Source organism: Polypterus senegalus, chromosome 4, assembly GCF_016835505.1.
Source record: "Polypterus senegalus isolate Bchr_013 chromosome 4, ASM1683550v1, whole genome shotgun sequence".
Taxonomy (NCBI): Eukaryota; Metazoa; Chordata; class Cladistia; order Polypteriformes; family Polypteridae; genus Polypterus; species Polypterus senegalus.
Genome location: NC_053157.1, coordinates 14,660,607 through 14,688,323, shown reverse-complemented (window position 1 = coordinate 14,688,323; position 27,717 = coordinate 14,660,607). Strand labels below are relative to the sequence as shown.

General features: G+C 38.3%; 1 protein-coding gene across 1 annotated transcript in view; it reads left to right on the top strand.

Annotated features, from left to right (window-relative positions):
* dchs2 (dachsous cadherin-related 2) overlaps window positions 1–27,717 on the top strand; it is a 128,179-nt gene that overhangs the window by 63,279 nt on the left and 37,183 nt on the right. The window contains exons 6-10 of the mRNA XM_039750280.1: window positions 7,228–7,415; window positions 9,086–9,185; window positions 11,776–11,933; window positions 12,564–13,395; window positions 26,725–26,964. Of these exons, the coding sequence (XP_039606214.1) occupies window positions 7,228–7,415; window positions 9,086–9,185; window positions 11,776–11,933; window positions 12,564–13,395; window positions 26,725–26,964 (1,518 nt within the window). The remainder of the gene's footprint in view (window positions 1–7,227; window positions 7,416–9,085; window positions 9,186–11,775; window positions 11,934–12,563; window positions 13,396–26,724; window positions 26,965–27,717) is intronic.

Here is a 27,717-nt window from a genome sequence, read left to right as displayed (position 1 = left end):
GTGGCAAATCAGATAATATCGCATTCCCAATAGTGCAGAACACTCAGGATATTAGGTTCAGACAGATATTGTACAAAGACAAAGGTTTGAGACACCCTCAGGCAATCCCTGTATATCATAAAGCAAAACAAAAAACAAGAATTTAACTTCTGGTATGAGAAACTTCTTTCCAGACACAAGTCTTATTATTAGACTGAAGAAAGATGGCAGTAGTGCCATGTATGAAGGCAGTGAGGTGGAAGGGACAGGTCCAGGAGTCCCCAAACCGGAAGTGATGTCATTAGCCCTCAGCTTGTTGATTTCCAAATCAGAAAAAGGAAAGAGAGGAGAAGCGTCATAAGGCAGCGCCAGTCTGTGGTTCAGGGTGGAAATACAAGTCCACAAGCCCTGAAATTGTCTCCCAGGCACGTGTATGTGACAATATGTTGTGATGGACGGCCGGGGACACCCTTTTGAAGAGAAGACCGAGGGAATGGACATACTACCAGCAGTACCTCCCCTGGGACACAAGAGGGCAGTCCCCTTGGTTTACATCAGGGCCACGGAATTGGACCTTAGAAGCTCAACCCGGGAGGGGGGGGTCCGTGGCCACCACCAGGGGGTGCCTGGACAGCTCCAGAGACTGGGCATGCAGCCCTTCCACCACACCCAGAAGTGCTGCCAGAAGAGGAGCTGAGTTCCTATGCAGAACTCCGGATGTCAATTGGGAGACACCTGGAGCACTTCTGGGTGCATTATAAAGGAGACCGCCTCACTTCATTTTGGCAGGCCAGAGTTGGGTGGAAGGTGGACGAAGTTTGGGAGGAAAGGAGGAGAGGTTGCAGAAGAAAAGTGTACAGTGTGTACAGTTCAAGTTCAAGTTTATTGTTGTGTATATTTTTGAATGAAATTCTAACTATAATTTATAATTATAAGTAACTATAATTCTTCTTACGGCTGCTCCCATTTAGGGATCGCCACTGCGGATCATCCGTCTCCATCTATCCCTGTCTTTTACATCATTTTCTGCCACACCAACTGCCTTCATGCCCTTCCTCGCCACAGTCATAAACCTCCTCTTTGGCTGCTGGTCCCATCCTCAACATTCTTTTTTGATGTACTCCTCATATCTCCTCTCCATGTGCCCACACCATCTCAATGTAGCCTCTCTCACTTTGTCAACAAACTGTCATACCCATGTTGTCCCTCTAATATACTCATTCCTAATACTGTCTATCCTGCTTACCCCAAGCAAAACTCGTAGCATCTTCAACTCCACCATTTCCAGCTCTGCCTGCTGATTTTTTGTCAGTGCCACCGTCTACACACCATACAATATACAGTCATATGAAAAAGTTTGGGAACCCCTCTTAATTCTTTGGATTTTTGTTTTCATTGGCTGAACTTTCAAAGTAGCAACTTTCTTTTAATATCTGACATGCCTTATGGAAACAGTAGTATTTCTGCAGTGACATTACATTTATTGGATTAACAGAAAAATATGCAATATGCATCATAACAAAATGAGACAGGTGCATAAATTTGGGCACCCCAGCGGAGATATTACATCAATACTTAGTTGAGCCTCCTTTTACAAATATAACAGCCTCTAGTCGCCTCCTATAGCCTGTGATGAGTGTCTGGATTCTGGATGGAGGTATTTCTGACCCCATTCTTCCATACAAAATCTCTCTAGTTCAGCTCAATTTGATGACTGCTGAGCATGGACAGCCTGCTTCAAATCATCTCATAGGTTTTCGATGATATTCAAGTCAGGGGACTGTGACAGCCATTCCAGAACATTGTACTTCTCCCTCTGCATGAATGTCTTTGTAGATTTTGGACTGTGTTTTGGGTCATTGTCTTGTTGGAATATCCAACCCCTGCGTAACTTCAACTTTGTGACTGATGCTTGAACATTATCCTGAAGAATTTGTTGATACTGGGTTGAATTCATCCGACCCTCGACTTTAACAAGGGCCCCAGTCCCTGAACTAGCCACACAGCCCCACAGCATGATGGAACCTCCACCAAATTTGACAGTAGGTAGCAGGTGTTTTTCTTGGAATGCGGTCTTCTTCCGCCATGCAAAGAGCTTTTTGTTCTGACCAAATAACTCAGTTTTTGTCAAATCGGTCCAAAGCGCTTTGTTCCAAAATTAATCTGGCTTGTCTAAATGAGCATTTACATACTACAAGTGACTCTGTTTGTGGCGTGAGTGCAGAAAGGGCTTCTTTCTCATCACCCTGCCATACAGATGTTCTTTGTGCAAATTGCACTGAATTGTAGAACGATGTACAGATACACCGTCTTTAGCAAGATGTTCTTGCAGATCTTTGGAGGTGATATGTGGGTTGTCTGTAACCATGCTCACAATCCTGCACATATGCAGCTCCTGTATTTTTCTTGGCCTGCCAGACCTGCTGGGTTTAACAGCAACTGTGCCTGTGGCCTTCCATTTCCTGATTCCATTCCTTACACTTGAAACTGACAGTTTAAACCTCTAACATAGCTTTTTGTAGCCTTCCCCTAAACCATGAGACTGAACAACCTTTGTTTTCAGATCTTTTGAGAATTGTTTTGAGGATCCCATGCTGTCTGTCACTCTTCAGAGGAGAGTCAAAGGGAAGCGCAACTTGCAATTGACCACCTTAAATACCTTTTCTCATGATTGGACACATCTGTCTATGAAGTTCAAGGCTTAACAAGCTAATCCAACCGATTTGGTGTTACTAGTAATCAGTATTGAGCAGTGACATGTATTCAAATCAGCAACATTACAAGGGAACCCACATTTGTGCACAGCTAATTTTTCACATTTGATTTAATTTCATACAACTAAATACTGCTTCACTAAAAATCTTTGTTCGGAAAACACCCCAGTACTCCTAGGAAATGAAAGACATATCACTGGACATACCACTGTTATCTTTTTTGTTGAAAGTAAACTATTATGCAGGCTGAGAGGGGTTCCCAAGCTTTTTCATATGACTGTAGCTGGTCTCACTACCATTTTATAGACCTTCCCTTCCACTCTTGAAGGTACTCTTCTATCACAAGTCACTCCCTCCACTCTTCTCCACCCAGACAACCCTGCCTGCACTCTCTTCTTCATCTATCTGGTCTGGACTGTTGAACCCAAGTGTTTATATTTGTCTACCTTCACCACCTCTGCTCCTTGCTGTCACACCCTTCCACCATCTTTCCTCATATTCAGCACATGTACTCCTCCTTACTCCTTCTGACTGTCATTCCCCTTATCACCAGTGCGTACCTTCACCTCTCCAGGTTTGTCTCAATCTGCTGTCTACTCTCACTACGGTGTCATCCACAAACATCATAGTACACATAATGTTTATCGTACATCATGATAACTAATGCTTTTCCCCAACTGTAAAAATCTATTGCATAGTATTTTTTTTAATTAATGAGAATTAACCTGGACAGCTGTGTCTGGTTATATTCAACAAAATCCCCTCAGTCTTAGTGGAGGGAAATTATCACAAGTAGTAAATCAGGTTGTTTGACTTTTGGTGCATAATGCGGTCTTAGCACTACATTCTCCTCAAATACGTTTCAGATTATGGAGAGCCGATGACTGCAACGGTTTATGTATAAACTGGAACACTCACCTTACAATACAATCCAACTGCCTGTCACAGTGTACTGACGTGTATATGCTAAACGTATTTACAGGATCATCCAGCTACTTAAACTCTGATGAATCACACGCTGACTACTTGAATAGAAAGAAAACCATATGGAGGCCTGTGATTCATAATTTAAGACAGCATTTGAAAACAAAACATCAGGTTCTCCGTCTTTAGCTTTCAAATTAGTTTCAGCTTTTGAGTTACTGATGAAGTGATTTTTTTTTTGTGTAGTATACCACCAATTATATTTGTGTCTTAGGTTTTATTTTCTTTTTATGATTTAATTGTCATGGATCTTGTTTCAGAACTTACTTGCTTTCAAAAACAAAAATATTGAATCATTTTGTTTTGATTGAGATAAAAAAAATAATTGAGACCATGTCTAAGACCTTAGGCTACAGAACATTTTCCACTGCAGCATTCCAAAATTAATAGATAAATGAAAAGACGAGAGGAAAAAAGACATTCTGGTTGTATGTTAGAGTAAACATTAAACCTTTTTTTTTCCATGTAAACAGCAGTCATTGAAATATTTTCAGAGACTCGAAAAGTAGCATTTGACAAGAGTCTGCTTTGTTCCACAGTTAGGGCTGGCTTATATTTGTGGGTTTATTAGATACACAGTAATCTAGGAATACATTTTATTTTCATTGAATGTTTTTATGTGGAAAGTCTTAACCTGCTTTTAGTTCCTAGTGACTCATGCTTTGAAGCACAACCATATGCAAGCTTGGGTGTGTCATGTAATCAGGACTTTGAACATTTAAATCCTAAAATCTTCTAAAGTCCATTCTGGCCTACATGATGTGTTTTGTATTAGACAAAGTATAATACATTGAGTTCACCTTGATTTAAATCCTATAAAGAAGCTGAAAGCTCAAAAAGTATTTTGTTACACTGATATATGAGTCAGATATGAAGTAGATTTTGGCCTAAAATATGTAAAGCACACTCCCTGTTCTGTGTTGTTCTTTTTCATTTTCATGTTTATAATGTACTTGTCTCACTCCATGCACATCATCTGAGGCAAAATTATATTATGCAGGAGAACCTGAACTTAACGAAGTGGCAGTTTAGGGTGTGTTGTGTAGACGGGTGCAGAATTGACTCAGACACAGGAAGCAGAAGGTGATGGTGCGAGGAATCTCATCAGAATTGGCTGATGTTAAAGAGTGGTGTCCAGCAGGGGTCAGTGCTGGGGCTGCTGATATTTTTAATATAAGGGTAGGGCAAAAGTAGGTTTACAGTTATTCATATGGAAAAGACATACAGGTTATGATCATTGTATTATCTTGATAGCTTTGTTAACTTTATTAACTCAAAATGGAACAGTGTACTCTCGTAAGTGCTCAAATTGCTGGCCTTGCATACTCACAGCTGTAAATCTACTTTTGCTCACTCCTGTATATGAACAATTTGAATAGGAATATAAATTACATGCAAGTTAAGTTTGCAGATGATGCTAAGCTCAGTTCTCTTCTGAGTGTTTGTTTCGGAAACTGTTTACTGTGGGCCTGTGCAGCAATTCTTACCTGGTGGCAAAGTGGTTTGCTCACAAAGTGTGGCAATGCATGACACACAATGGCAGACCCTAAGCATGAGCACTGTCTTGTGACCGCAATGATTAACAGTTGACTGCAATATATGCCAGTGCTGGAAGACATGTCACTCTATGAACCAAGCAGCACATGACATGACTATTTGTATGACAGTATTCTTACTGGGCCGTCCTCTGTTGTTGCCTGAAGCATGTATCATCTCTTACACGGGTAGTGACTAATTTTTTGTCTAGTGAGCTTAGATAGGTAGGTAAATAAATGAGAAAAGCACTATATGATTTCTAGATAGATAGATAGACAGACAGTATGCACGATTGGCATCCTGGCCAGGGTTGAACAGGACCAGGGGAGATGAGGGTTGCTTATTATTCTCTCCTCCAGTATGCTAGGTGGTAGCATCCCTGGTTTAGGATTCCTACATGGACACCTGCAGTGCATGCTGAGTCCTGTAGTACCTTGGGGCAGCCCTATTGGCTGCTGTGGGGGCCACCAGGGTGAGCTGAAGGGCTTCACAATACGTACCTTTTGGGACTTACAAATGACCTGAAAGTACTGTAATTCCATCAGGCTATGCCCTAACACAGGATGTACTCCTGCGTCCAAGCCAAGCTTGACCTCATCCAGGCGAGTCAGGTGGAAGAAGGAAAAAGCTTGCCTGGGATGTGAATGTGATGTGAAGAAAGAGGAGAAGAATCGTGTTTTGTTTGGTTTATGCCCATTCCAAATCCATTGTGCAAGGTATTTGCAAGATTGAACCTTTTATTTAGACTGGCACTTATGTCTGCAAGGTTGTGTCTAGGGTTAGAAGTGCTACAACACCCAATGGTGCTCACAGTAGATCGACAGACACTTTATTGCAGCGTTCCAGCAGCAGACATAAAAAGGCACAAATATACATATAGCAAGAATGATCATATTCTTAAGTATGTTAAAAAGGTATAAATACAAATATATTATGAGTTCTCTATAAGTATATAGTATAAGTAAAGTGTGGGTATTTACTACTGTAAGTGCAAAGTGATTTGAATTCCATATATCTATCAGTGACAGCTTCACAGTACAGGATCTCAGTAATTGACACCATTTATTGCAGATAGGGTTATTGTCTGTTAAGATGTCTGCTAGACCAGCTTAGTACCATTCAGCACACAGGGAAAAAGACCACCTTGACTGAGGGGAGACTCATTATACATCCTGATTGGTGAGAGTAGAAACAGCCTCTCATGGTGCTTCTTGGAGCAAAGCACTTGTCTCAGTCTGTCACTGAATGTGCAGCTCTGCTTAGCCAAGACCTTATACAGGAGGATGAGAGTTTATTGTCCATGACACTAAGCCACTTCCTGAGTGACTTCTACTGTACCAATTACTCCAGTGAGTCCAGCCTGACTCCCAGTACCGAATCAGACTCTTCATTTAATTTATTTACTTTGCACTAATGCCACTTCCCCGGCACACTACCATGTAGAAAATGGCACTGGCCACTACAGACCAGTAGAAAACATGTAAGAGTGGCCTGCATACACCAAATGACCTTAACCTCCTTGAGAAATAGAGGAGACTCTGGCTGTTCTTGTAAACAACCTCTGTGCTGGTACTCCACTCAAGCTTGTTTAGATACACCGTAAGGTAGTTATTACTTTATATGTCTTTACCATCAATGACAACTGGTTGCAGAGCGAGTTTGACCCTCTTGAAATCTACCATTATTTCCTTTTTCCATTTTCCAGCCTCCATCTTTATAGCTAGGATCTTTAGCAGCCTGCTGTATTGGATGCCAAACAGCAAACACTCATGGTAGGGATATCAGTGTGTCTTGGAACACACATAAACATTAACTCACCCAAAGACTTCACCATTCACAGAGAACTAGTTGCAAAGAGGCTCATGTCATTTTGTCCATTTGTAAACTGCACAATAACATTCAAACATTCTCTAGCAAACCCATTTAATCAAATTATTTACACTTTGTATTAGTTTTATGGTAATGTATCGGTGATTCAGTTGCTATAATGATGTCTTTTTCTTTTTTTTTCTAGGAGAAATTGTTAATTGGGTTGCTTTGGATCGTGAGCAGAGTAGTCAACATACTCTTTGTGTTCTGGTGTCAGATCATGGATTTCCACGTCACAATGCCTCTGTTACCGTCTATGTCCTTGTTACAGATATTAACGACAATCATCCCCAGTTCGCCCACCTGTTATTGGAAAAGGAACTTTCTGTACAGGTTTGTTTTTAATAGTTTTAAGGTTTTAAATATTTGACTACCAAAGAGCACCATCTTGTGGTCATAATCTCCATGTTAAGATTGATTTTAGTTTTCAAAAAGATGAAAGATGTCCAGTTTTTATATCTAAGATATTTTTTTTTAAATAAAAGATTGCCGAATATAGACTACAGTAGGTTCAGTAAGCCGTGTTCTATGTATATACAGTATAAAGCAAAGTTTTGACAGGTTTTATTTACTCCTTGATTTATTAATACAATAGTAGTAAAAATGAATGGGCATACAGGGATTTCTTTCAAGCCACTTGACTTAGTGTGCAGTATTTGGAAAAATCCATTGACATTTGTAAAATGACCAATTACGATTAATAAACTAAAAAGATCAGTCAGTGAATGACTTTAGGGGTAAGCAATCGATTTTAGCACAAGTCTAGCAAAACATGACTGTAGTTTAAACTCCTTGAAAGAACATATTAATCTAACAGAAGCGTTTTAACCTTCTTATCAAGAACAAGGGCGTTTTTCACATCGGTATCACATTTTGTAATTTGAGGCTAATGCTGTTATCTTTTTCACTGTTTTTTAATGGATGTGGGTGGGTAACAAGCTAAATAGATGTTAATTACAGTGCGGCTTTCTTATGGTTGTCTTCATGTTGTTCACGTGACCCTTTGTTATTGCTGGGTTTAAGAAAAAAATTGTTTGGTTTTTAGCTAAAAATATTTGTTTTAAAATGTTAAACTGGTGCCATTATTTCTATGTTCTGTGTAACACCTAGGGCTTTAGCAGGCCACCTGCTGACTATCTCCATGCTGCAATGTTATGGAAACCTAATTTAACTTCCACCAATAACTGCAGGAAAAGAAAAAAAACACTATAGGCTGGACACTATAACAAAAGTAATAATTCTTTACCATCATATCGTGCTTTTCTCACTACTTAAAGCACTTCAGTGAGTGGGGAACCACTTCAACCACCACTAATGTGTAGCATCCTCCAGGATGATGCAAAGGCAGCCATTTTTACACCAGTATGCTCACAACATGTTAACTGTTGAAGCGGTGAGAGCGAATACCACTTAGAGACAGGAGATGATTAGGGGGCCAGAATGCCATGGTGGGCAATTTAGCCAGGACATCCGGATACACCCCAGTTTTTATGAAGGATGCCCAGGGATCTTTTATGACCACAGAGAGTCAGGACTTCAGTTTTACGTCTCATCCGAAGGGCGGCACCATTTTTACAGCACAGTGTCCCCATCACTGCACTGGGGCATTGGGATCCACATTCAGAGGTAAGCACCCCCTCACTAACACCTCTTCTAGCAGCAATCCAAGCTTTTCTTAGATGGTCTCCCATCCAAGTACTGGCCGGACCTGAACGTGTTTAGCTTCAGGTGGATAACCTCTTCTGAGATGCAGGTGGTATGGCTGCTGGTCAATTGTAGGTCACACACACACACAAATACTCACATACATAAACACACTCATTTTTATTATGACAGTTTTTATTTGTGCCAGTCAACTTGCTTGAATATCTTTTGAAAATGTAAGGAAGGTTGACTGCCCAGAATATTCTCAGACAGATTTCATTCTACTTTATTGAAATGACAATAAATCTGAAGTTGAATATCTTGAACACTTACTGTTGTACTTACTTATGTTTTTTTAGGTATGGGTAGACAGTCCTGCAGGGACTGTGGTTGCCAGTCTTTTCGCAAAAGATGTTGATGCTGGGGAGAATGGAACTGTCCTCCACAGGTTTTCTCCAGGTACAGATTTGAGGATTTTGTTGTGCTAAATTGTTTATTCAAGCAAAGCTTTTTACTAATTGGGTTCTAATTTTTATTTGATTTGGCTTTAAAATGTTTACATTGCTGGGAATTAATTTGCAATTAACAAAATATGCATTTATAAAAGTATTTAAATTATACAGAGTAATTCTCTCAGCTGTATGTTTGTTTTTTTCTGTTTCTTCTTTTGTGGTTATTTGTTATCTGTGGTGTTCTTTGTATTTTCAAATCTAAATAATCTTTTCAACCGATCAGTTCAAAACCACTTTCCAATCACCCTTCTTTTTAGTAGTAAAGTGTATTCAGCTTATGTATGTGCATATGTTTTTCTATTAAATTCTATATTGTAACATTTCAGACAAAACAAGTGAGACATAAAGGCATAAACAAAAAAAAAAGTGTTAGTACCACCTTATCTGGAAAATTTAAGATACTAAAATAAAGAAAAAATGTAGTAGCCCAACACAATTTTGAAGAAACCATGTGTTCTTTAAAATGTTCTTAATTGTAATAAAAATGTTATTTCAGTTAAAGTTACTTTTGAATGAGACAAAGTATCTAAAGACCTCAACAAGAAAATAAAAATGCATTGTGCACATTTTGCTGCTTTAAAATGTGGAGACTTTTATCCAATTTAATGGATCATTAATTTGCAAAACCTTTTTCTGATTTTCTTGTCTTTCATGAAACATTGGAAATAAACATGGACACACAAAAAAGAATTACAGTATTCATAAATGGGAATGTACTGTCTAAACGTACTTCAGACATGACACTGACATTAACAAAAGAAAATGTGTTGTAAGCAATACAAGTGGCAGTTGGGTTTGTAGAATTGAAGAAAACTTCACAAATTTAAAGAAATGCTTCATCTGCTTTCACAAAGAAGGCTTTGAAAGGGTTGACGGCTGTGATTTACCCAAAAATACACCGTCTTACTGTTCTGCTAAAGAAATAGCAGAAAAGAGTTGAAATGAGGACCAGGAAATCAAACGTAAGTCACAAAACATGAAACCAGAAAATCAGACCAAACTTTTGTCAAGCCAAAACAAAATCCTAATTCATAGTCAAAGAAACGGTTGAGTTCAAATGTTGGGAAAACAATAAATCAAGCAAACACAACATTTACAGGAAAAAAATCCATCAAACTAGAATAATAAGGAAGTGCGCTGCGTGAACTTCATACCATTGAACCAGTGATGTCATTTGTGCTTATTTCTGTGTCGTTTCTATAGCAACATCGAGACAACACTGCCACAAAATTGTAGCGTTCAAAATGGTGTTGGAAGATGATGCAAAAAAATGATCAACTATATTAAACTGGAGACAAAACAAAACAATGTCAGAAATGAATACGTATAAGATTCCAATTAACCATTATAACTATGCAATCAAAATTTTAAACAAAGTATATTCACAACACCTACCTACCTTGTCTACTAAGAAAGATTCCATCTGTTCACCTTAGGTGATCAAGTACAAAAAACAGAACTTCTCTTATACAGTTTTTTATTAAGTCAGGAATTTCTACTTTCATAAAGTAATGTGATATACTGTACATACTGTAATCTGAAGTATAAAATGTTTGGAGCTTTCAGAGTTAACAGCGTTCTTACTGACCAGTAGGGGTCACTGCAGCACCACAAACACTGGACACAACTGTACAAAAACAAGTCCCAGTATAAAAAAAAAAGGTTAATTCTCACAAATACTTTTCCAAAAGGCTTAAGCCGTGGCATAACACAACACAGTTCTTCCCCCACTTTCTTTTTTCTCCTCCACACTACCCAGGAGTGCTTTGCGCATCCTTCACATCTGACAGCAACTCACCTGCATGAGGTCAAGCGGCATCCTTTACACTACTGGTCAAAAGTTTTAGGACATGTCAGTTTTTCAAGTTTTTCTTCAATTTTAATCTGCTGAAATACAATGAATGACCTAAAATGATATAAAGGTAAGCAGTAAACTGCAAGAGGTTTACATTTAAGGTAAACATTAACAAAAAGTGGAAAAAGGAAATATCAGAATATCAGGGAACAACTAATAGTTTACAACCTACCGATGTTACAACCACAGCCTGCTCATTCTGGACCTCCTAATCATCCCCTGTCTCTAGTTGGTTTTCTCTGTCTCACCACTTCACTACCTAACAGCTAATGTGTGGTGAGCGTACTTATACCAAAATAGCCGGTGACACATCTTCCTGGTGGATGCTGCACATTAGTGGTGGTTGAAGTGGCTCAACACTCACTATGACAAGCACTTTGAGTTGTGAGAAAAGCGCTATATAAATGGAAAGAACTATTATTATTATTATTATTGTAAATTTTACCTGCTTTTACGTGGAACAAAGTAATGTGCAGCAGTCAGCTTCCCGCTGCATGCATCTTTGATACTCTTAACCATTTTACAGTTTGCTGCGAAGCTATTAGCTCTGAGGAATACTTTGTCATAATATGTGTTTATTATAACTGGTTGATTAGTTCTATGTATTATTTTAGAGATAGATTCTTATATATATTATATTTTGTTTGAAAAGTGACAATTGTGTACTGTTGTCCACTTTCAGATGACGACTTAGGAGATTTTGAAATAGACAGTTTAAGTGGTGAAATCAGAATTGCTGAAAATTTTTATCGAAGACCTCGACGTCACTACAAGCTTACTGTTATTGCTAAGGACATGGGAGCTGTGCCCCTGGAAATGTCTGCTGTAGTTCATATAATGGTAGGTATATTTGTAATACTATGCCTCCAGACATGTCATGTTACAAATAAGTACTTTTATGTGGCTTTCAATGTAAATATTATAAGTAGATATGTTAGTATTGTAATTTATGTTCTCTTTCTCATCAAGCATTTAAAATATCAATGTCTGATAACACTAGACTGAGCTGTATTTGCATCATACATAATAAAATAAATCTTTATGATTGTTAATTTTGAAGAATTTTGCAAGAACGTTAATTTTAGCTGCTCCCATTTAAGGGTTGTCACAGCGGATCATCCGTCTCTACCTATCCCCATCTTTTATATCATTTTCTGCCACACTGTCTGCCATTATGTCCTCCCACACCACATCCATAAATGTCTTTGGCCATCCTCATTTCCTCTTGCCTGGTGGTTTCATCCTCAACATTCTTTTCCCCATGTACAATTCATTTCTCCTCTGCACGTGCCCAAACCATCTCAATCTAGCCTCTCTTGCCTGGTCACCTGTGTTGTCCCCCTAATATACTCATTTCTAATCCTGCCTACCCTTGTTACTCCGAGCAAAAATCATAGCATCTTCGTAGCACTCTTTTCTTGCTATCCACTGTCATATTTTATTTTATTGTATTTTTGCTTTTTTTTACAGGTTGTTCATGCAGAGAAAATGAGGTTTTACAACTTCAATCACATATTCAGGCACTTCATTGTTAAAGAAGATTCCAGGCCTGGAGATTATATTGGCACAGTGTTAACACATGAATCTAACAGAGAAGATGAACATACTATTGTGGAAAGTGACAGCAGCTTCCATTTTGCAATACAAAAATCTACAGGCGACTTATACCTTGCTCGTGAACTGGATTTTGAAATAACGTCACACTACTTTTTCAAAGTGATCTCCAAGGATCCTAGTCAGTTTCCCATGCAAAATACTTCAGTTTTTGTGAGCGTGACCGTGCAAGATGTTAATGACCATACACCTTGGTTTTTAGATGACTTTATTGTTATTGGAATAAATGAGAATCTACCACTAGATACTACAGTCTTTACCTTTAATGCTAAAGATGGTGATGGAAGCTTGTACAACAGTGCTTTACAGTATTCTATAACATCAAATATCAGAAATGATATTCCCTTTTATATAGACCCTTCAAAAGGCACACTGACAACCAGTGGGTCAATTGATAGGGAGGAGTCGCAACTCTTCATTCTTCAGGTGACTGCTACGGACTATGCGGTTAACCCACAGGACCAGAGGTCCTGCTCCCTGACAGCAAAGATCATTATTCTAGATGACAATGACAACAGCCCTATATTTGTTACCCCTCACATTACCTACATATTGGAAGATGCGGAAATTGGATCGCTGGTGCATCACATTATTGCACGGGACAGTGATGTAGGAAGAAACGCAAGGGTATCTTACAGCATTCTTCATGGAAATGAGTTAGGAGTCTTTGCATTGGATGAAACAGCAGGTATGTTGATATATTTAATAAATATATACTGTATATATAAATACTCGGAGTACCGGAATTGAGGTAGTGTTAATTTGAAAGTAGTGTTTTTTAATTCCACTGAATTTCTTTGATTGTGGGTTTCAGAAAACAAAAGAAATAATTGCTTCCTTTTTCAGCAATCCCTAATTTAATGTGGATAAAGTATGCATATCTGGAATACCAAAAAATGTAAAGGACTATGCATAATTATAAACCTGTAAACATGTTTAAGAGCCATGCTGATGCAATATGAAGAAAAGGCTTCTCAAGAAAGTTTAGTTGTATAAGTAATTTCAGTGATAACATTAAGTTTATTACAAATTAAAGTGTAAGTTTTGTAAGAAAGTGTAATTAAAACTACTTTTACTGAGCCAAATGCTCATTGTTATTTTCTTACATGCATATGTATCTAATAGCATGAATAATTGCTAATGTACAGTGTATGTTTGTGTTTTCACTGACAGAGGATTAAGAGTTAATGTATTAATTACATATAATTTTCATTTTTGAAGCTCTTCTTCTCTTCTTTGTAATTTTATAGTTTGCAGGGAGAAATTATATGTGCATAGGCTGACAACTTGTGATTTAAATTACAGGTAGTCATCGACTTGCGACCCCTACCGTGTCTCACTGGCAAATGACAGTTTTTTGTCACACCAGCTGCATATGCCGTGACTCATTTATATCAATCTCAGTTTATTACCTGCAGTGGTTTCCACTACTGTCTTACAATTAAAGGAAAAGGTCGGGGTGGGGATTGATCTGTTCTTAACTCAACTTTTCTTTTTGTAAAAACTTGATTGCTTTGTATGGATTGCAATAAAATTAATAAAATAAAAAAAAAGGAAAAGGTAAATTGATCTCGACACAAAAATGAAAATGATCAAGTAGTATGAGGGAGGAAAGAAAGCGAATATTTTCGCATAAGTTATCCCATTTTAACTGGAGTTCACCGCACGCACTATTCTGCTGCGCTCTGGTTTTGAATCCGGTTAACCTCCAAAGCTTCTGTATTGTGACTCACGATGTGCCATTTGGTGCAAACCACCACGAAGGGGTAATGACACCACAGTGAACTCCTTTATCTATGAATGTTTATTATTAACAGGCTGAAATGTTAAAACAGAAAGCATATGAGTGCTCAGACTCTGCAGGTACAAATCCCCCTCTTAGAGTTGACACATTGAACACTGGGAGAGGCTCACACTGATGGCATATCATAACACGGACAAAGAAAGGATTTGTGAAGCTTTAAAAAGGTTCAGCACCCATGCAAGCAATAGTAATAACGAAACAAAAGAATAAAAAAAAGTAAAAAAAAAATGAAAATCTACATAATGTCCTGAAAATGATAATAAAAAAGGATATTAAACAAGCAATATGACTTAAGGGACTTATTATGCAGTACTTTACATACGTGTTTGAATACATATACCAGCCCATGTTGCGTCCAAATCGACTTATTATTGACCGGTCCATCCAGTCGCAAGTTGACGACTACCTGTAGTCATGATTTTTACTGTTGATGCTAAACTCCACTTGTCTTGTTACCTTGTTATTACCACCAGGCACTTGGCGTAGTGGTTAAGGCTTTAGACTTCAGGCCTTAAAGTTGTGGTATCAAATCCTGCTACTGACAGTGTATGACCCCTGAGCAAATCACTTCATCTGCTTCTGCTCCAATTAGAAAAACAAAAATAAATGTAGCCAGTTGTATTTCTTAAATATTGCAAGTTGTCTTGGATAGAGGCATCAGCCAAGAAATAATATTTGCGCCAGATTAATTAATTACATAAAAGTAAAAATGTATTTCCTGGTGGTACAATGCCACTGAGTCCCCTAAATAAAACTAGCAATAATGTGGTGCCAGAAAAATCAAAAGATCTACATCTAAAATCTAACAGCTAGCTTAAAAAAAATAGTTAAGAACTGGAGGTAGAATCAAAAGAATCTCCTTCACTCATATACCAAAATATAAGCAGCTGTTAATACATGTCTAACATAATCCATCCATTCTTTATCTGTCCCGCTATATCCTAACTACAGGGTCACGGGGGTGTGCTGGAGCCAATCCCAGCTAACACAGGGCGCAAGGCAGGAAACAAACCCCGGGCAGGGCGCCAGTCCATGACAGGGCGCGCCCACACACACATCCACACACCAAGCACACACTAGGGACAATTTAGAATTGCCAATGCACTTAACCTGCATGTCTTTAGACTGTGGGAGGAAACCCAGGCAGACACGGGGAGAACATGTAAACTCCACACAGGCAGGACCCGGGAATCAAACCCGGGCCTCCTAACTGCGAGGCAGCAGTGCTACCTACTGCGCCACCATGCCGCCCATCTAACATAATGTAACCCTGAAAGAAATTAAAGGGAATACAGTCTTAGAAAAAAGTCTTGCTTTTCAAATAGAATAAAAAGAGTGACAACATTTCCAGGCTTTTAGGGCCACTTTTATATAGGAGAAATTGGTCGCTATGGCACAACATGCAAGCTAACAAGACTACAAGTATTGTGTCACATAGCCACTCATTCATGTTATCATGGTTGTTGCAGCCATCTTAGTTTCACAAAAAGTAATGCAAGATTAGACAAGCAGTCAGGAACTAGGTTGGAGCAAACTGACGGCACTCATGGGGTTGGGTCGTTTCTGCTGAGTGCCCAAGAAGCAGGAGCGACCAACCATCCGCTCCAGGAAGTCCCACAGATTCCAGGTCACCTCAATGGGCAAAGGGAACAGGGCTTGTGGGGTCCGCACAGTATGTCAATGGATGGTAGTAAGAATTGGAGCTACTTTGTCTGCACTTCTTGGAAGGCGCCCCCTGCTGTTGAGCAGACTGTATGGGTGAGCAGCAGTGATGTGGGTTAGAAGAAAGGACCAATGCTTGTGATGGTTTTTAAAGGGATTGATCCTGACAGTGTTTTAATTTGGTTTTAGATTATTTGTAGAATTTGTAAACTCCACTGGACACCATTTTTATCATGCCTTAATTATTTATTTAAGAAGACTGCAGTGCACTTTACTTTGGACACTTTATAGTTGATGGAAAATGAAATCACAATGCACATTTTGCACCTACCCCTTATGTTCTGTGTCCTTATTGCCAAGTCCATCCTCAGTTTACAATTTTTAATATTCCAGATTCAAGGAGGCAATGCCAGCTTACAGGCATCCCGGGGTTCTCTCACCTTCTAACGGAATAAGTAATTCTAGGCCTTTAGCAGTTCATCGCCCACTTAGATAGTCAGGGTTCACAGAACAGAAACATTTGTAAACAGCTGTGACAAAATGGGCACACCCTTTAGAACACTGAAAGAGTTCTGGATTTACTTGTTTGAGAATGTTTAATATTTTAAGAAGCCAAACCTCAGCATATTTATGCTGATCATTTTAGACAATTGAAAACAATTATTCATCATTTCCAAAACTACTTTTTTTTTTTGCTTATTTAGTTTGGTGATAGGGTCAAAAATTTGTTACTGAGTTAAGTTCAGATTCTTATTTTATGATGCTCAAAGCATCGAGAAAAATTACTTTTAGCAAGGTGTCTCTGGGGAAAAATTTTCTTTTTCTTGTCTTCAAAATGCAGTTTTTGAAAACTATTAAGTGTTTTTGAATTTTGTACAGTTCCTGGATGACCACACCCTAGCAAAGATAGAGCATTTTAGAAGAAGTGGTTTCCGAGATATCTGTCCAGAGTGGCCACATCTATATACAATGATAACTTATGAAGAAACTGATGTATCTTCTTCAAGCAAGTCGTTTTGTGTTTGCCTTATTACAGGCTGCAGGCTCATTGGTTTTGGTCTATTTTGGTTCAGTACCTATCCCCATATTCTTCAAAAACAGTTTGACCTGCATTAGATATAAAAAAGAATCTCCATTTTTCCTTTTATCTTGACAAGTGCCCCAGTCTCCTGCAGAGAAACACCCCCATAACAGGATGCTACCACACCTCCCTGCCCCACTGTAGGTTTGGTATTCTTTGGATGATAAGCCATATTTGCTTTCCATCAGATATACTGTTTAGTGTTGAGGCCATATAGTTTGATTTTGGTCTCATCTGACCCATGACACCTTTTTCCATTTGGCCTCAGTTTTCATTTTGGTAAAGCTCATTCGAGACTTGATATGACCTTCCTTGAGGAGTGGCTTTTTTTCTTGTAGCCCTCCCATTCAAACCACATTTGTGGAGTATTTGTGATATTGTTGTCACCTACACACAATGACCAATTATTGCCAAAAATTCCTCTAATTGCTTCAAGGATGCTATGGTCCTCTTGGTAGCCTCTCTGACCAGTTTCCTCCTTGCTCTCCCATCCAGTTTGGAGGGAATGGCCCTAGTAGTACCAAACACCTTTCACTACTTGATTATGGACTTTCCTGTGTGCTCTTAGGGACTAATAAAGCCTTTGACATTTTTTTGTATTCATCTTCTGCCTTTTGTGTGCCAACAACATTATCTCTGAGATCTTCTGAACAATGACTTGCCACCCATTGTTGCTAGTTTGCTTTCAGTTGAACTTCTAAGCAATGGAATGCTAAAGGAATAGCTGGTTATCAGAATGTTACATGTTGCTGATAAAACATTTTTTGTGTGTGTTTTCATTTCAGGCAGCAAAGCAACAAAATATGAATATTTTGAAGGGAGTCAATCTTTTCTATACCCACTGTATGTCCAATGATGCTGTAGAAATTGTTTAATTCAACTGGGGTTTTTGCAGTCTGCTCTGTTTAGTCACAAGACCAGTCCAGTTGGTTTGCAAAGTTTTTTGCACAGTACAAAGTAGTTTTTGATATACTTAATTCATATAAATTGTATACGCACACACACACGCACATTCAAATAAGTGAAGATAGCTGACAGCTTGTTTGCCCTACCAGAGCACATGGTAGATGAAGAAAGAAGAAAACAAAATTAACAAACTTAATGGATCTATAAAGGTAGATGTGGACAGAGGCATTGAGGCACCCCTGAACCAATGTGTTTAGTTTCAGATTGATATTATTTAAGCTATTCATTTGAATCAATTTCCTGTTCATTTTACTCTACATTTACTTGTGTACATATACACTCACCGGCCACTTTATTAAGTACACCTTACTAGTAGTGGTTTGGACCCCCTTTTGCCTTCAGAACTGCCGTAATTCATCATGGTGTAGATTCAGAAAGGTGCTGGAAACATTCCTCAGGGAATCCATATTGACACGATAGCATCACATAGTTGCTGCTAAGTTGTTGGCTGCACATCCATGATGTGAATCTCCTGTTCCACCACATCCCAAATGTGCTCAATTGGATTGAGATCTGGTTACTGTGGAGGCCATTTGAGTCCAGTGAACTCATTGTGATGTTCAAGAAACCAGTTTGAGATGATGTGAGCTTTGTGACATGGCGTGTTGTCCTGCCGGAAGTAGCCATCAAAAGATGGGTACACTGTGCTCATAAAGGGGTGGACATGGTCAGCAACAATACTCAGGTAGGTTGTGGCATTTGAACAATGCTCAGCTGGTATTAAGGGATCCAAAGTGTGCCAAGAAAATATCCAGCACATCATTACACCACCACCAGCCAGAACTGTTAATACAAGGCAGGATGGATATATTCTTTCATGTTGTTGATGCCAAATTCTGACCCTACCATCCGAATGTTGCAGCAGAAATCGAGACTCATCAGACCAGGCTACGTTTTTCCAGTCTTCTGTTGTCCATTTTTGGTTAGGCAGTGTGAATTGTAGCCTTAGTTGCCTGTTCTTAGCTGAGATGACCACACCAGTGGGGTCTCCTGCTGCTGTAGCCCATCTTTGACATGTTGTGCATTCAGAGATGCTCTTCTGCTTACTTCAGTTGTAAGGAATGGTTACCTTTCTATCAGCCATACCAGTCTGCATATTCTCCTCTGGTATCAACAAGGTACTTTCACCCAGAGAACTGCTGGATATTTTCCCTTTTTAAGACCATTCTTTGTAAACCCTAGAAATGGTTGTGTGTGAAAATCCCAATAGATCAGCAGTTTCTGAAATACTCAGACCAACCCATCTAGCACCAATAGCCAACAGCCACGCCACCTTCAAAGTCACTTCAATCACCTTTCTTCCTCATTCTGGTGCTCGGTTTGAACTTCAGCAGGCCGTCTTGACAATGTCTACCTCCTAAATGCATTGAGTTGCTGCCATGTGATCAGCTGATTAGATATTTGCGTTAACAAGCAGTTAAACAGGTCTGCCTAATATTGTGGCCAGTGAGTGGATAAGCTGATTTACTGGATTTTATGTAATTGTCAGTATAATCAGTTGTGTTGTAAAATCTTTCATTGATTGAATTGCTACGGTATCACTACATCACTAGTATATAGACTATTTCAGACTGATTTTGTTTCTTAATTATGCACAGAACAGTGAATATTACAGGATGTAATTTTGTCCTTTCATTTTTTAAAGGGTGCAGTACTCACTACAGCCACACAATGGGAGTAAAGGACCGTAGTATGTGCTTTTGGTTTTTTTTATTTCTGTCATTGAATTCTTTAACATATCTGTAATTGGCTTTCGAAATTACCTGCCATGATATTGCTGTAGTTCTCTTTGGATTTACAGTATTTCATCTGTGGTAAATTAAATTCACATACAGTAGAGTGAACTTAAAACATTTTTTTTTACTCACAATTTCCAGATAAATGCCAAAACTTAATTAAAAAATGCAAGTCTTTGTAAAAATTGGTAGCACTCATGATTTAATAACTTTTATTAATCTGTTTAAAACAAATGCATCCAGCCCTAGTTACTGAAAGCACTGCTCATGTTTTTCATATTTGGGCAGGAAAGTAAAAGCAGCAACAGTAACAAAATACGGTTAAATAAAAACCTGCCATTCATTTAATTAATTGGCTTAGCTATACTGCTTCATTTCTACTTTTTGTTATGATTAAAGTGTTTGTGAAAAGTATCAGTATAGTCTTTTTTGAAATAGATGCCACTTAAAATTCTTTACTTTGAAAACCTTTCAATTTATGTTTCACAGTGCATAGTACAATAGTTCAGATGACACTGATCACTTTCTGGGAACTGGAACAAGAATATGAGTTATATATAACTTATAAGTTACAAGTTTCATTTTGATTTTGTCTTTATGTGTTATAAGTATTGTTTAGATTAAGTTGTGTTTCAGCCATCTTTTCACACATTTTTGTCACCCTACAATGGAATAGTTGTAAACCCTTTTCTTTGTGTAATGTTCAGACAGATTTGTGTTTTCTTTCTATCTATCTATCTATCTATCTATCTATCTATCTATCTATCTATCTATCTATCTATCTATCTATCTATTTAATTATTTTATAGTGCCTTTCACATATCTATCTATCTATCTATCTATCATATAGTGCCTTATCTATCTATCTATCTATCTATCTATCTATCTATCTATCTAATTATTTTATAGTGCCTTTCACATCTATCTATCTATCTATCTATCTATCTATCTAACAGTTTTTACTAATATTTATATTTTTGGCAGCATTTTCTAGATGCATTGTTAGAAGGTTACAAATAATTTTAACACAGGCAATACACAGTTTCAGTTCTTTACTGTGAAAGGCTAAAATTCACAATAGGTTTTTGTCTTCCCAATTTGATTTGTCATGCCCTTGACTTTTAATCCATTAATACATTTATAGTGAAAAACAAAGTCCCCCTTTGCTTTTATAGTATATTACACTGGGCTTCCAATGATCCTTTCATGGAATATACTGTAAACTTGAGTTTTTAAAGAAATGGAAAACGAGATCTTATAAGAAAGCAGAAAGCTGTGGATTCGATTTGTTTAATGTTTATAGATAGAATGTTATTTTTACAGAAGCTCTTTAAATAAATAAATAAATATATAAATAGGTAGTCAAGTAAGTAAATAAATAAATATATACACAGATGGAATTACTATAAAGCAAGAAAATTTCAAAAGAAATACTAGTTCTGACTTGGCTGTCACAATCCAAGTGAGGCATTATGCAGATATATTGGTATAAAGGAGTCCCCATAGTGTTTCTTGACACACTTCTGCTGAATGTTTCATTGGCTAAAAGTCTTCAGTGTTGTTGTGTCTCAGACAGAATGTGCAGCATTATTCATAATGACAGTCAGTCTTGTTTTAATTCTCTCCTTTGCTATGACCTTCAGGGGGTCCAGAGTGTATCCTATAACTGAGATTGGCCTTTTAATCAGCCTGTTAATTTGGTGGGCCTCTCTTGAAGCGATGTTACCAGCCCAGCACACGACACTGGCCGTCACAGAGTTGTAGTAGATGTGAAGGATGTCACTTCCCACATTAAAGGAACACAGTCTCGTAAGGAAAAAAGAGCCTGATCTGCCCTTTCTTATGTAGTTCCGCTGTGTTCCAAGACCAGTCCAACCTGTCATTAATGTGGACCCCCAAGTACATGGAGTGGACCACCTCTACATCAACTGAACAGAGACCAAATATAGAGGCTGTTTGGTACGGTGAAAGTCAGTAAATGGTTCCTTGGCTTTTCTGATGTTAAGGTCCAGACGATTCTCTTTTCACCAAGAAACAAACTTTTCCCCCTGACTCTTCTGCTCTGTCTCATCCCCTTTATCATAAGTGCAGAATCATCTGTGAATTTCAGCAAGTGACATAACCTGCTGTTATATTTATAGTCGGATGTGTACAGATTGAAGAGAAGAGCAGACAGGCCTGTTCCTTGTGGTGATCCATTGTTGCTCACACAATCCTTGAGTCTCACAAACTGTAGTTTGTCCAACAGTCCATTTTCCAGGTCAACACAGTTTCATTCACCTGCATATCTCTGAGTTTGCCCCTTAACATGGATGGCAGGATGGTATTGATGGCACTGAAGAAATCAAAAAACAGAATCCTCACAGTGTTGCCAGCATTGTCCAACCTTGTGGAGCAGACAGAAAATTGCATCCTCCACTCTAGCCTTTGTCTGATAGGCAGACTGCAGTGGCTCCAGGTGGTCTACCACAAGAGGACTCATATAGTCCAGGACCAGTCTATCAAAGGTCTTCATGATGTGAGATGTAAGTGGCCCTGATCTGTATTCATTAGGTGAAGAGGTGCCTGCCTTCTTTGGAACAGGAACAATGCAGGAATTTTTCCACAGCGTGGCACTTTCTGAAGCCTTAAGGATAGATTGAACAGGTGACAGAGGATAGCCACAAAGGAGGTCAGCACAGGCCTTAAGAAATAACTAACTATACAAGCATTTAAACCAGATATTAGTATGAAGTTGCGTTTGGCTCAATTAACCCTATCCATTTTTATTGTATTGTTTAATAAAAGTAACATCAAAAGCTAAACAAGTCAACGCACATATCCATTGCCATCCATCCGCTCTGTCAGGATTTTGATCATTGACTTGTAGTCTTAAAGCCACGTTTAGACCTTGTCACATTTTGGGGGTATGTTTAAGCACCAATCTTAAATATGTGTGGCAGTCTGCTGTAAGTATTTATGCATGCCAGATAATGTTTTTCACTAACAGATCAGCTAATGTTAATAGGAAAAGCATTTGACCACACACATGCATGCTGGCATTTGGGGCTTCTGATAATGCAGTAGTTAATCCGGCATTACAAGTACGCTGATTTGGGTGCATATTTGCACTTCAGCATTGTGAGTGTAAAACCTGCAATGTAGAGTCCTGTGATAAAAGATAACATTTTTTGTTTTTTTGTGTTTGTTTCATGTTCCTATATTTGATGTTTTAAAAAAGTACTGTATATACTCACGTTTAAGTTCTGCCACGGATAAGTCAAGGCTTGATTTTACCGTATAATTTCCAGTTTTTTATAATGTCAGTTATACAAGTCGAATGTGGAAAACTCACGCTATTGGTCCACTTCAGCATTGTGAGTGTAAAACCTTTATTTTACAGTCCTGTGATAAAAGATAACATAGGTTTTTTGTATTTGTTTCATGTTCCTATATTTGATGTTTTAAAAAAGTACTGTATATACTCACATTTAAGTTCTCCCACGGATAAGTCAAGGCTTGATTTTACCATATAATTTCCAGTATTTTATAATGTCGATCATATAAATCGAGTGCAGAAAATGCACGCTATTGGTCCAAGGGATTATCCTATGCTAACGCCCACAGGAGAGAATACCCACGGAGCACACTGCTTTTCTTTTCTCTGTATTGTGCCTACATGACCACACGGTAATAACCAAACTATTCCGAAGCGATGTTTGCACTGTTTTGTATTTTTTGTATCTCACATCCTCATACACCTTTATCGTAAGAGTATCCCTTATCTACGATGGAGCGTTCGATCAGAAGAAAATATGAAGCTGGTTTTAAATGAAAAGTCATTGAATTGGCGAAAGAAATTGATAACTGCGCAGCTGCAACAAAATTCAATGTGTGTGAGAAACTTTTGCGATATTGGAGGAGGTAAGAAGATGTAAAAAAAAAAAATTAAATCGCATTTTTGAACAGGGGTCTAATTCGGGTTCTGATTTTATGATTGATTTTTTGGGTTTCAAGACCCGTCTTATACACGAGTATAAAAGGTAATTCAAATTTGTTTTGTTTTTTTTCCAGTTCTTACATTTTCTCTGGCCTGGTCCCAACTTGTAACTTTTAGGTTTATTCAAATAATAGAACATAAGAACATTAGAAATGTGGTAAATGAGAGGAGAATATTTGGTCCATCAAGCCCATTTTTTAGCTAATAGCTAAGCTGTTCCAGTATACAATACAATACAGTTTATTTTTGTATAGCCCAAAATCACACAGGAAGTGCCGCAATGGGCTTTAACAGGCCCTGCCTTTTGACAGCCCCCCAGCCTTGACTCTCTGAGAAGACAAGGAAAAACTCCCAATAAAAACCTTGTAGGGAAAAATGGAAGAAACCTCGGGAAAGGCAGTATCTCATCCAGATTTTTCTTCGAGGTTGTCAAGGTTCCTGCTTTAACTCCATGTAAACTCTTTGTGTAAAGAAGTGCCTTCTGGCTTCTGTCATAAATGCACTTCCCCTTAATTTCCACTGATTTGAATGCATGATTCACCCTTATACCGGAGGAATAAAACATCATTAACAGAATGAAATTTATAGGCATATTAAATACCTCCATCACTCTTTTATTCTGGTTTTCCCTGAAAGTAAATTTAGACAAAAATAGTCACTTATATACCATTAGAATACTGTTTTGATAATGTTCTAGAGGGTATGGAGCACATCACTTATACTCCATAAATTCTCCCTAAAACCACTGTGTGTTATGTGTTTCCTTTCTTCTTCAGTTGTCAATTTTTTATCTATGGAGTGTGGTCTACAAATTGTAGAGTTGTGCTTACAGTCTTGAAGTTGTGGTTTCATATGTCACCACTGACCCACTGTGGAGTCCATTTAACTGTAAACTGCTTTAGCTGTGCTGTAATTTTTATAGTATTTCATATTATGATCTAAAATAACTTTGGCATAATGTATTTTATGAATTTGAGAGTATTCTTCAGTCTCTTTATGTAAAAAGTTTCTTCGAAAATTTCTTTCAGTTTATTTTATGCTAATTTCCCATTTCTTATTACCATCAAGTTCCACAAAAAGAACATTATTTGATATCTGTGTTACATAAAAAAGTTTGATGTGGCACTACACATGTGTGCATACACTTCTTATTTCCAAACATTTTGTAAGAACCAAGAGGACACAATATTAAGGTTTGGGGCACCTTTGGGCAAACCTTGTGTAATTGAGATTTAAAATAATTCCGATATGAGTGTCAGTAGGGTTTGCACCCTTGGAACCAAATTACCTGAACTATTCTGTAACATTTCAGTAATTATTTACTGCTCTGATACTGATCTTTCTGATCATAAAATAGGTCACTGCACATAGCAATTGACGAGAAGAATTTAAAATTAATTGCAGAATTATGGTATTTGAGGGTTCCTCTCGAGTGCTTCTTTCTCTTGCACAATTTGGCCCAAAAACTAATCAGCACATCGTTATTTTATAACAGGCCTACTGTAGGTTTCGTGTTTGGTATTTTACCATCCAGCCATTTTAGCTCTAGACTTTCATCAAGAAACTGTGACACACAGACACACATCCATCATCAAGATATCAATATTTTCGTTATCAGGAAACCCTAAAATGTCAAGATCCATCGAAAACCGGAAATCAAAATTTTTGAGGAATCTAAAGCTTTTAACTCCTCTTCCACAGACAATAGGTTATTCATGAGTGTTAAAATCTCGTCTTTTCAGATGGGAGTTTGGTTCTGATTGACTCAAAGATAGTGGAGCTTCCAGTTATGCTGTGTTCGGGCAGGAAGAGGCAGGTGGCCGGATACTGGAAGTGACATCAGTGGCTAAAAGCCGTCAATCTCCCGCTCTGCAGAACAAGAAAAAGAGAAGGCATTATCACACAGTGCCAAACCCTGAAGCGGATCATCATCAGCAGAGCATTTAGCCTTCTTAGTGTTACATTTTTTTCTCAAAAAAACATGTAAAAAGCCTTGCATTTTTTTGGACTGAAAAATTACATTTTTTGTAAATCTCATCTTTCTACTGTAAAACTTGCAAAAAAACTAAAAATACAAAGTCAGAAGTGTAGAAAGTATAATAAAGATACTAATAATAATATTAATAGCACACTTCACATGTGCAAATGACGCAAATGACTCTAGCGTCACTTTTGGATTCACCAAAATCACTTTCCGTTTCACTGCCTGAAGACAGATTCATCTTCTCATCACTGAGACGCCATTATGAGGCTAGGAGAGGATGCGGCTACACTGTTGTCAGGGTAACGCTGAAGCTCAGTGTGTCTTATCCCGAGTAACGCTCAGCACTAACGCTGTTGGCACTTTTGCCTCCCGAGTAAACCTCGGGTCTTACATGAGACGCATCTATACCGTTGCCCGTGTGATGCTCAGGTCTAACTCAGACAGATGCTCACAGACTAACAAGGTTAAACTGTCCGCTGCATGTGACAATTGTCATTAAAAGAATGGATCAAATAGTTATTCTATTAAACAATGATTGTAAGCTCCAATGCATTCTAGCAGCAAAAGAATTGAAAACAAATTCTGTTTCTTAAAAATGCTGTATTGCAATATAAAGACATGTTAAATGTATCAGTTTTAGGAAATTCATTTTGTTTGTAGAAAAGGAATAATAATGTAAAATATTGTTTTATGTAACTGGTAAGTATAATGATGGATGAATAGGTTGTATGATATTGTACATTAAATGATAATGACATTTTTTGTAAAGGACTTTCTGGTTTAATGCTTTATTTTCTTCACACAGGTTTCCTCTCACTAGCTTCTCATCTGGACTATGAGACCATTAACACCTATATCCTTCATATTGTGGCGTTTGACTCTGGAGATCCAGCTCTGTCCTCTACACAGACTCTTACAGTTTCAGTTATGGATGTAAATGATGTGGCACCTGCTTTTGAGAAACTGTGTTATAATGCCACTGTACCTGAAAATCACAGTCCTGGTGAATTTGTACTGAAAATTGCAGCCTCTGATGGAGATTCAGGTAAATGCAACCTCAGTCACTGAGTGACAGATTTATGGTAACACTGAAAGATGGAGACTGAGTAGCACAGTGTTATGTATAAATACTAACAATCCCCATGAAAGACTAACTCACACAGTAGGGGTTTCCTTAAAAAGAAGTACACTGAAGGGTAATGAAAGCACATTGCTGAAATAATGGTACAATAATAATTAAATAATACTAGTCAACCCGCGGCGTAGCATACGCTACATAATTATCAATGTCTCAAGTCTATCTCTGTGTGTGTGTCTCTCGCGCGACTTTGTGTGTGTGTCTCTCACGCGCGCCTGTGTGTGTGTCTCTCACGTGCGCCTTGTGTGTGTGTGTGTGTGTGTGTCTCTTGCGCGCCTGTGTGTGTGTCTTCGCGTGCCTGTGTGTGTGTGTGTGTCTCGCGCGCCTGTGTGTGTGTGTGTGTCTCTCACGCGCGCCTGTGTGTGTGTGTGTGTCTCTTTCGCGCGCCTGTGTGTGTGTCTTGATTAATGAAAACATTCTTGGCAAATGCTTTCGCTCTCGCTCGAATTGTTGGTGGACGGGGCTCTGTCGTGCATATCCCATGGTCTGTCTTGCGTGCCATGGTTGGCCGCTTAGTGAATTGTTAGTGGACAGGGCTCTGTCTTGCGTGTGTCTTACTTGCCATGCCTTTGTGTGTGTGTGTGTGTGTCTCTTGCGTGCCTGTGTGTGTGTCTTGATTAATGAAAACATTCTTGGCAAATGCTTTCGCTCTTGCTCGAA